The sequence below is a fragment of the Littorina saxatilis genome, linkage group LG10, assembly GCF_037325665.1.
Source record: "Littorina saxatilis isolate snail1 linkage group LG10, US_GU_Lsax_2.0, whole genome shotgun sequence".
Classification (NCBI taxonomy): domain Eukaryota; kingdom Metazoa; phylum Mollusca; class Gastropoda; order Littorinimorpha; family Littorinidae; genus Littorina; species Littorina saxatilis.
This window is the reverse complement of record NC_090254.1, coordinates 576,529-587,500: the sequence shown is the minus strand read 5'-3', so window position 1 is coordinate 587,500 and position 10,972 is coordinate 576,529. Positions and strand designations below refer to the sequence as shown.

Here is a 10,972-nt window from a genome sequence, read left to right as displayed (position 1 = left end):
TTAAATGCCATTCTAAAGTGTCAAAACTCATTTCAGGAGGTTATTACATAAAATGCAACCTCCAGCGTGATTTTTTAGAAACAAACAGGTATTTGGGGACGATGTTTGCTGTACAGCAGTGAAATGGGGACGTCCAAAAGTGCAGAGCTCCCGCAGAGCTATATGAATGGTTTCATCACATACATGGCGCTAGGCGACATATAATGTGAAAAATTTTACAAATCACGTTTTTGCGCCCGATATTTTCTTGTCATCTCCAAAGTCAAGGGAAAAACACGAAATTCCTTGACTTTTGGGGTAGCGCGACTCTGTTAATTTTAAGAATTAAAAAAAAAAAATTCATTACTAGGATGTCCCATCGTTGGGAAATTCCGGTCGCTTCCTCCGAGTGGAAAGCTAGCAGTGACAGAGTCGCACTACCCCAAGTCAAGGGATCTATTAGTCCTGTTTCGCCGTTATCCCAATTCGCCCCCATCCCATTTTGGCGACATTCCTCAGGCCAAGTGTCATTTTACCACCATATCATGTACCATTAGCTCCACATCCCATTTTGGCGCAATCCCGTTTGGCCGTTAGCCCATTTCGCCCCCATCCCATTTTTGCGACATTTTACAGGCCAAGTGTCATTTTACCACCATGTCATGTACCATTAGCTCCACGTCCCATTTTGACGCAATCCCGTTTGGCCGTTATCCCATTTTGCCCCCATCCCATTTTTGCGACATTTCATAGGTTATGTGTCATTTTACATGCCATTCTAAAGTGTCAAAACTCATTTCAGGAGGTTATTACATAAAATGCAACCTCCAGCGTGATTTTTTAGAAACAAACAGGTATTTGGGGACGATGTTTGCTGTACAGCAGTGAAATGGGGACGTCCAAAAGTGCAGAGCTCCCGCAGAGCTATATGAATGGTTTCATCACATACATGGCGCTAGGCGACATATGTTGTGAAAAATTTTACAAATCTCGTTTTTGCGCCCGATATTTTCTTGTCATCTCCAAAGTCAAGGGACAAACACGAATTTCCTTGACTTTTGGGGTAGCGCGACTCTGTTAATTTTAAGAATTAAAAAAAAAAATTCATTACTAGGATGTCCCATTGTTGGGAAATTCCGGTCGCTTCCTCCGAGTGGAAAGCTAGCAGTGACAGAGTCGCACTACCCCAAGTCAAGGGATCTATTAGTCCTGTTTCGCCGTTATCCCAATTCGCCCCCATCCCATTTTGGCGACATTCCTCAGGCCAAGTGTCATTTTACCACCATATCATGTACCATTAGCTCCACATCCCATTTTGGCGCAATCCCGTTTGGCCGTTAGCCCATTTCGCCCCCATCCCATTTTTGCGACATTTTACAGGCCAAGTGTCATTTTACCACCATGTCATGTACCATTAGCTCCACGTCCCATTTTGACGCAATCCCGTTTGGCCGTTATCCCATTTTGCCCCCATCCCATTTTTGCGACATTTCATAGGTTATGTGTCATTTTACATGCCATTCTAAAGTGTCAAAACTCATTTCAGGAGGTTATTACATAAAATGCAACCTCCAGCGTGATTTTTTAGAAACAAACAGGTATTTGGGGACGATGTTTGCTGTACAGCAGTGAAATGGGGACGTCCAAAAGTGCAGAGCTCCCGCAGAGCTATATGAATGGTTTCATCACATACATGGCGCTAGGCGACATATGTTGTGAAAAATTTTACAAATCTCGTTTTTGCGCCCGATATTTTCTTGTCATCTCCAAAGTCAAGGGACAAACACGAATTTCCTTGACTTTTGGGGTAGCGCGACTCTGTTAATTTTAAGAATTAAAAAAAAAAATTCATTACTAGGATGTCCCATTGTTGGGAAATTCCGGTCGCTTCCTCCGAGTGGAAAGCTAGCAGTGACAGAGTCGCACTACCCCCAAGTCAAGGGATCTATTAGTCCTGTTTCGCCGTTATCCCAATTCGCCCCCATCCCATTTTGGCGACATTTCTCGGGCCAAGTGTCATTTTACCACCATATCATGTACCAATAGCTCAACATCCCATTTTGGCGCAATCCCGTTTGGCCGTTAGCCCATTTCGCCCCCATCCCATTTTTGCGACATTTTACAGGCCAAGTGTCATTTTACCACCATGTCAGGTACCATTAGCTCCACTTCCCATTTTGGCGCAATCCCGTTTCGCCGTTATCCCATTTTACCCCCATCCCATTTTTGCGACATTTCATAGGCCATGTGTCATTTTACCACTGTAATGAATGGCGGTTATGGTGTTTATAGTTGAAGGGATATAACTAGTGCTTTTTGTAATACAAAGAGGTTGTCAGGAGTGGTTTAACTTTGAGAGTGGAAACTTTTAACAGTTCAGTAAAATTCCATGGTTAGCTACGGACGGTCAAACTGGGTTCGCGGCACGTGAATTTACAACTGTGCGAGTTGTTCGCGTTATAATCGCAACCGCCTGATTTTGTGAGTTGTGATTGTAAACTGCCTGACAATTGAAAGTCATTCGACCTGGGCTCTCGGATGAGAAAACCTGCTCTTGCTTTTGATGTCAACCTTGGAACCGGGAAACATTGCCGGGATGACTTGGAATGTTGTATGGATGCCGCCATATTGGAAGATGAGGTACTTTGCTAGTTTTGTGTGAACTTGAACATTTCTTTTGTATGCGCGGACATGACTTGTGTACTTGAATAATTTCGGAATTGTATAATTTTCTTGTGCTCGGTTGGTGTGTTTTTGAATATTGTTAGTTGTTACAGTAGGGTGTTATATTTTGTAACAGGCCGCCCCAGTCTGACTTGTGCGGGGTGGTGCCAGAGTGGCGAGGGTGCGATGGAGGCCGTAAGGTTGAAGGCTAGCTACATCGTCACCTCTACATAACGTAAAAGTTATGTTTTGTTTATTTGCTTTCTTGTCCTTGTAAATATGTTCTGACGTTGACAATGAATGAATGAGTTTCAAAAGGTCATGAATTGATTATTGTAAGCAAGAAAGTATTTGAGAATTTGAGGAATGAGTTGATATTTGCTATGTCAGAAACAAACCAATTTGTATGTTCTAATTAAACCATTGGCTATTGTTTGGAAAGAATGAGTTGGTGAAAGACTACAAATTCTTCTAATCTTCTCTCTGCTTTCCTAAACTTCTGAGCGGGAGTCAGATGATTGACTGTGTGTGTGTGTGTGCACATATAAAGAATCTGGAAGGAGATTAATAAGGATAATTACGGATCTTCTTTATTTCGAATCTCTCACATTGGCGAGCTTGCGGTTGTATTAATTGGAAAATTTTTGAAGATTAATTAATTTTTTTTGGTGCGTTCCCTTGAGTGCAGTTAGGCTTATTTTATATTATTGACTTGTAGAGCTGAAGTGTTGTTTGGTTTTGCGCAGATGCTGATGCATGCAGTCTGGAGGATGGACATCCTTGTCATCTGCCTGTGAAGGGAGTTCCTTGGTCTGTGGACGGATGCATCCTGTGCCTGACTGAGCGACATATTTTGGACAGGAGTGAGTCATTTGCTTATCTGACACTCAAGTTAACATTCTATATATTTTTGAGAATAATTTGTCTCTCTGAGTGTTGGTTCTTGCTTGTGAGTAGGTTATTTTTTTTCCCCCTACTTTACACGAAGCGCCCTGTAGGTTAGTTTTACCTACAAGTGAATAATACATGACACATCATTTTTCCCTTTTACGTGTACACAGTTTGTAAATAGTTGTGGGTCAGCAATGCCTTGATTCATAAGTGTTTGGGAATGGGGGTGTGTCTAGTTTCTAGGCCAAGTTTTTGAGCGGAGCCTAGTTTCAAATGTATTGATTGTTTCCCCTTGTAGTTCGGTTGATCGGTTTCCTAGACTGTGTCACTTTAGTACTGAACTTGAGGAAGTCAGGTAAATTCTAAAGTTTAGTGGACTATTGTGTTCACGTTAGTCAAAGCTAAGTCTTGGTGTTGCCCTCTAGCATTCTATGTAGAGGATAGTCATAGTTTGCTTAAGTGATAGCGGTTTGTTCACGATGGCATCTCAAGAAGAGGTTCAAGCTTTGATAGCGCAGTTTAAGGTGGAGGGTGAAGCCTTAGGAAAAGATGGTGCATCACTGAACAAGTATGTGGAGGATAATTTGCGTGAGGAAAGAGCAGCAAGAAGGAAAAGAGAAAATGATATTGCTCTTCAAGAAAAAGAACTCGCTGCTGCACGTGAGCTTAAAGAGAGAGAGTTAGCTGAACAAGCTAAGATTGAAAATCTTCGTCAAGAAAAAGAACTCGCTGCTGCACGTGAGCTTAAAGAGAGAGAGTTAGCTGAACAAGCTAAGATTGAAAATCGTCGTCTCGATATTGAAGAAGAAAAGGCGAACAGGGAGGCAAAGTTGCGAGCAGACGAGTTGGTTGAAAAAGCAAGCAAGAATAAGTTGGCCAATCGTCCCAAGATTCCCTATTTTGATGATAAATCAGATGACATTGAGAGTTATCTGTATCGCTTCGATAAGCACGCAGCTAGCTTGAAGTGGTCAAAGGATGAGAAGGCTTTGATTTTGCCTACTCTACTCAGAGGTCGTGCTCTGAATTATTTTCAAGAGTTACCAGTAGAAGATACTAATGACTATGCCAAACTGTCAGCGCATTTGTTGAAGAGATTCAAATGTACTGAAGAAGGTTTCAGAACGCAGTTTCGCTCATGCAAACCTGAATCAGGTGAAACCATGCATGTCTTTTTCTCCCGCATGAGAAGATTTTTTACTAGATGGACAGATATGGCTGGAGTTGGCACAGATTTCGCTTTGCTCTGTGACTTGGTGCTCAGAGAGCAGATTCTGTCTAGTTGTGCGTCGTCTCTGGTTACTTTTCTGAAAGAAGACAAGCATACTACCGCTCAAACCATGATAGACGCAGCTGAAAGATACAGGGAAGCACATCCTAGTCAAAACCTAGCAGCAAAAGGTTCTAGTGATCCTCTGTTGGCTAATGTCGGTCTTCCAAGTGGGAGAGGAGGTCATTCAGGGTCAGGTGGTCGAGGTGGTCACAGGTTTTCTAAGAAGAATAGTCAGGCTGACACAAACCCACCGACAGAACAAAGCTCTCCTGATAATAAGGGTGGCAGAGGTGCTAGTCAATCTGGTAGAGGTAGAGGTGGTCAGAACTATCAGAGGAAGTGTTGGTGGTGTCAAGATACTTCGCACAAGTTGGCAGATTGTCCCAAAAAAATGCATACTGCTTCAGTATCCGTTGTCACTGTTGAAGAGTCCAGCTGTAGTGAAGACGAGCAGTCTGTGGCGTCAGTAGGATTTTCAGGTAGTGATGAACTTCCCGAGTCTATTCAGACATGTGAAGGTACCTTAAATGGTAGTGAGGTCACGGTCATGTTGGATAGTGGGTGTTCCACGGTTGGGGTCAGGAAGTCCCTAGTGAGAGATGATCAGTTTACTGGGAAGGTACAGGTGTGTAGACAGTTCAGTGGGGATTTAGTTCGGTTACCCATTGCGATTGTGAGTCTGGATACACCATACTTTTCTGGAAGTGTTGAGGCATGTGTGATCGACAATCCAGTATGTGACGTCATTTTGGGAAGAATACAGGGATGTACATTTGGATGTGTCGAGGTTACTAGCGCAGTCCAGACAAGAGGTCAAAAAGCTAGAGAAGAACGTCCTTTTAGACCGCTGTTGACCGCTAAAGTTCCCCAACTTGATATCAATGCTGATAAACTGTCCAAAATGCAAAAGGATGACAAAACGTTGCATGATCTGTTCGAGAAAGTTGGCCAAGGAAAATCGGAAGAGTCGTCTGGTTGTGTGGTGTCGTTTGTTGTGAGGGACCAGTTGTTATGTCGAAAGTACTACTCCAAGGTCAACGATGAAGTGGTTTGGCAGCTAGTTGTTCCTGAACGCTTGCGCGAGTCGGTTTTGATCACTGCCCATGACGGTTTGTTTGGTGGTCATTTAGGCGCGAACAGTACGTTCAAAAGGGTGTCCGCATTCTTCTTTTGGCCCGGTTATCGGCAGTCGATCAAGGATTACTGCAGATCATGTGATATCTGTCAGAAAACCTTTCCCAAAGGTAGAGTTCCTTCGGCACCTTTGCAACCACTGCCTGTGATAGAAGTCCCATTTTCCCGAGTTTGCATTGATCTGATTGGTCCGATTAAACCAGTGTCAGCTCGTGGTCATCAGTACGCTTTGGTGTTGGTGGATGTTGCGACACGCTATCCGGAAGCAGTACCCTTGAAATCAACGACCACAGAAGCAGTAGCGGAAGCTTTGTTGGGCATTTTCACCCGGACGGGTTTACCAGATGAGGTTCTCTCAGATCTAGGTACACAATTCACATCTGATGTCATGCGAGAGGTGATGAGATTGATATCGGTATCGCAGTTGCACACGACTCCTTATCATCCCCAGACGAATGGTCTCTGTGAAAGGTTCAATGGAACTTTGAAATCCATGGTGAAGAAGTTGATGGCAGATAGACCTAAGGATTGGGATAGATATTTGCCTTTTGCGTTGTTCGCATACAGAGAAATCCCACAGGAGTCTACAGGGTACTCACCTTTTGAACTTCTGTACGGTAGAAACCCAAAAGGACCGTCGGAACTGCTGTATCATGCGTGGACCGATAGCAGTCGGGAGAATCAGCAGGTTCCAGTGTCACAGTATGTGCAGGATTTGAAAGAGGTCTTGGCTGACAGTGTTAGTAGAGCACAGAAGGCTGTTCAGAATGTATCAAAGAAGAACAGATCATACAGATCTCAGAAGCCAAGAATGATACTCGCTGGAAAGAAAGTCTTAGTCTTACTTCCAACTGAGAAGAACAAAATGATACTACGCTGGCGAGGTCCATTTCAGGTGATCAAAAGACTGAATCAATGTGATTACGTTGTAGAAATTTCACCTGGGATCGAGAAAGTGTACCATGTCAACTTGCTCAGGGAGTATGTGTCTAGGAATGAAGATGTTGGTCAGAACCCAGTTGTTGCCTCATTGGGAGTGATCAGTGGGTCCAGTGCAGTAGAGGAGGTAGACATTCAGAAAGTCAAACTACAGTCAGTTCCTACAGTTCAGACTGAGAATGTAGATGATGTGGTCTATAGTCCTGACTTGTCTATGCAGGCAAAACAAAAAGTGCAGGCGGTGTTTCAGAAGCATCAGGACAAAATGACGGATTTGCCTGGTACTTGTGACCTAGTGCAGCATATGGTGAGGATTCCTGAAGGTGCTGTGGTCAATGTGAAACAGTATCCGTTACCATTTGAGTCTCAGGAAGTGGTTGAAGAAGAAGTGAAAAAGATGTTAGATCTAGACGTAATAGAGCCGTCTATTTCTCCGTTCTCGTCTCCTATTGTTCTAGTCAAGAAGAAGGACGGAAGTACTCGTTTTTGCATCGATTTCAGACACCTCAATAAGATTACGGAGTTTGACGCTGAGCCAATACCGGATCCGGAAGTTCTGTTTGCTTCATTGCAGGGCAGGCAGCATTTCACGAAGATTGATCTGGCTAAGGGCTATTGGCAAATTCCGATGGCAGAGTCTGATCGAGCAAAAACGGCTTTTCGTACCCCTCAAGGTCTATATCAGTTCAAGAAGATGCCGTTCGGAATGAGTACAGCACCAAGTACTTTCGCGAGGATGATGAAGATGTTGGATCTGGATAGGTTCAAATCTGTTCATTTCTTTGATGACGTACTTGTAGCCACGGAAGACTGGTGTGAGCATCTAGAGGCACTTGACGGACTGTTGACAGAACTGGGAAAACATGGGTTGACTGTGAGACCGTCGAAAGTAGAGGCAGGGTTTGACTCTATTGAGTTTTTGGGTCACATAGTTGGGGAGGGTAGCATGCGTCCAGTTCCCTCCAAAGTGTCCAAAATCTTGAATGTCTCTGTCCCAACCACAAAGAAACAAGTCCGGTCATTGGTAGGGCTCATCAGTTTCTATAGGCGCTATGTCCCAAGCTTCGCGTCTATTGTGTCCCCCCTGGTAGAACTCACAAAGAAGAACCAACCAAACAAAGTTCGTTGGTCAAAAGAGTGTCAGATGGCTTTTGACAGGGTCAAAGAAATTTTGTCGTCTGAACCACTGGTGAGATTGCCAGACTTTTCCAGGCCGTTCACAGTGCGGTCGGATGCATCCTCCACGGGGATTGGAGCAGCCCTGATGCAGCCTGATGATGACGACGTCCTTCATCCAGTTCTGTATGCCAGCAGGAAACTGCTGGAAAGAGAAACCAGATACTCTACTGTGGAGAGAGAGTGCCTAGCGTTGGTGTGGGCAGTTGACAAATTCCATCGCTACTTGTTTGGCTCACATTTCTTTGTTGAGACTGATCACAGACCGTTGACGTACTTACGACAGTCCAAAACTGCCAACGGCCGACTGTTGCGATGGGCTCTGTCTCTCCAAGAGTATTCATTCACAGTAGTGCCAATTCCTGGAGTCAGGAATTTTGAGGCTGATGTGTTGTCACGCTTGACGAAGTGAATGGAACATGATGGTTGAAAGGACAGTGAAAAAACTTTCTGCAATCAACAAGGACAATACTTTTTGTGCTGTGAGTGTTGATATGCTGTGTATGTATTAAGAACTAATTTAATTTTGTTCTTGTTTTTTTCACATTGTGATTATTTTTTTTAATCTGGCTGGAAAAATGTATTTGAATATTTTTGATGCTAGTACCATTTTGTGTTGTAGTCGAGGTTTACTGTATTGAGTTTAGCGGGGGCTACTCAAACTTTATTGGCGATCTTTGGTACCAAGAACGTCAATGTTATTGCATTCAGTAATAGGCGAAAATTGCTGAATGTCCATGAGTATAACTGTTGTGGATTAACACAGTGGGTGATTATCTACACGGCGGCGTAAATGTGGTTTATTATGCTTGCCATTGTTGCTCATGTTTAAGGACAGCCTCGTGGCTTTCGTCACTTTTTTGGTGGATGGCACTGTCTTTTGGTTGTAAACTGATTGCACTCTTTGGGAACGGACAGAGTATTTAATAAATGTTTTCCTTATGCTTTGATTATTTATTAATCTATGTATTTTTTTTATGTATTTAAAATTTTTTCTTGTTACTGGAATACTTATACTTGTACAGTTTTTGAAAAAAAAAAATGTTCATTTTGGGTTCACATTTTTTTTTTAATCGGGGAAAGGGGTGATGTAATGAATGGCGGTTATGGTGTTTATAGTTGAAGGGATATAACTAGTGCTTTTTGTAATACAAAGAGGTTGTCAGGAGTGGTTTAACTTTGAGAGTGGAAACTTTTAACAGTTCAGTAAAATTCCATGGTTAGCTACGGACGGTCAAACTGGGTTCGCGGCACGTGAATTTACAACTGTGCGAGTTGTTCGCGTTATAATCGCAACCGCCTGATTTTGTGAGTTGTGATTGTAAACTGCCTGACAATTGAAAGTCATTCGACCTGGGCTCTCGGATGAGAAAACCTGCTCTTGCTTTTGATGTCAACCTTGGAACCGGGAAACATTGCCGGGATGACTTGGAATGTTGTATGGATGCCGCCATATTGGAAGATGAGGTACTTTGCTAGTTTTGTGTGAACTTGAACATTTCTTTTGTATGCGCGGACATGACTTGTGTACTTGAATAATTTCGGAATTGTATAATTTTCTTGTGCTCGGTTGGTGTGTTTTTGAATATTGTTAGTTGTTACAGTAGGGTGTTATATTTTGTAACAGGCCGCCCCAGTCTGACTTGTGCGGGGTGGTGCCAGAGTGGCGAGGGTGCGATGGAGGCCGTAAGGTTGAAGGCTAGCTACATCGTCACCTCTACATAACGTAAAAGTTATGTTTTGTTTATTTGCTTTCTTGTCCTTGTAAATATGTTCTGACGTTGACAATGAATGAATGAGTTTCAAAAGGTCATGAATTGATTATTGTAAGCAAGAAAGTATTTGAGAATTTGAGGAATGAGTTGATATTTGCTATGTCAGAAACAAACCAATTTGTATGTTCTAATTAAACCATTGGCTATTGTTTGGAAAGAATGAGTTGGTGAAAGACTACAAATTCTTCTAATCTTCTCTCTGCTTTCCTAAACTTCTGAGCGGGAGTCAGATGATTGACTGTGTGTGTGTGTGTGCACATATAAAGAATCTGGAAGGAGATTAATAAGGATAATTACGGATCTTCTTTATTTCGAATCTCTCACAACCACCGTGTCAAACCACTAGCGCCACATTCCATTTTGTCGCCATGCCGTTTTGCCGTCATCCCATTTTGCCACCATCTCTATTTCGCGGCATTTTGGATTGTGGCAAAAATGGAATTTGGCGTAAACGGAATGTCTTCCTAGTTGAATAACGCAGTATAGTAGTATAGTGAGGCTTGGCAAGAAGAATAAATAAAAAATGTGATGGCGGCCAAATGGGATGGTGTCAAAATGGGATGACGCGCTATTGTTATGACACTGTAGTAAAATGACGCTTGGCTTGTGAAATGTCGCGACAATGGAATGGGGAATAAATGGAATACGGTGAAACGGCATGGCGGCCAAATGGGATATGGTGTCAAAATGGGATGTCGCGCTATTGTTATGACATGTTAGTAAAATGCCCTGTCTCAATCCAAATTGGAAATCCATAGCATCATCATTATACAATCATCCTCATCTCATTAATCATCCAAAATTATAAATTTTATAAAATGACGCTTGGCTTGTGAAATGTCGCGAAAATGGGATGGGGCAAAAAATGGGACGGCGGCAAAATGGGATTGCACCAAAATGGGATGTGGATCAGCCACTAGATTGCCAATTTTAAAGTCTTAGGTATGACCCGGTGTGACGTTTTCATCTTTCGCCATGTTGATATTTCGATTTTCGGCCTCCTTGATCTAGTATAAACTCTACACTGAACAAAAAAAACACCCTTCGATAGTACTGATGAGCGACCTTGTGTACCTTACATTCATGGGGCCAAATTTGTCCAACCAATTATTTTATTTAACTTAGAAATTTGATTCATCCT

General features: G+C 42.7%; 2 protein-coding genes across 3 annotated transcripts in view; one reads left to right on the top strand and one right to left on the bottom strand.

The window, feature by feature from the left end:
- Positions 1-10,972, bottom strand: part of LOC138977925 (uncharacterized) — a 169,614-nt gene that overhangs the window by 92,016 nt on the left and 66,626 nt on the right. The window lies entirely within an intron of this gene.
- On the top strand, positions 2,243-10,149 carry LOC138977921 (uncharacterized). Of its 2 annotated transcripts, none has more exons than XR_011459517.1 (2): positions 2,243-9,523; positions 9,684-10,149. XR_011459517.1 is itself a non-coding variant. In XM_070350523.1 (2 exons), exon 2 carries the CDS (start codon positions 4,014-4,016, stop codon positions 8,466-8,468), a length of 4,455 nt encoding a protein of 1,484 aa, XP_070206624.1. In that variant the 5' UTR covers positions 2,243-2,619; positions 2,780-4,013; the 3' UTR covers positions 8,469-10,147. The 2 variants fall into 2 exon arrangements, 1 of the variants encoding a protein (XP_070206624.1); XM_070350523.1 differs by having other exon boundaries at positions 2,243-2,619; positions 2,780-10,147.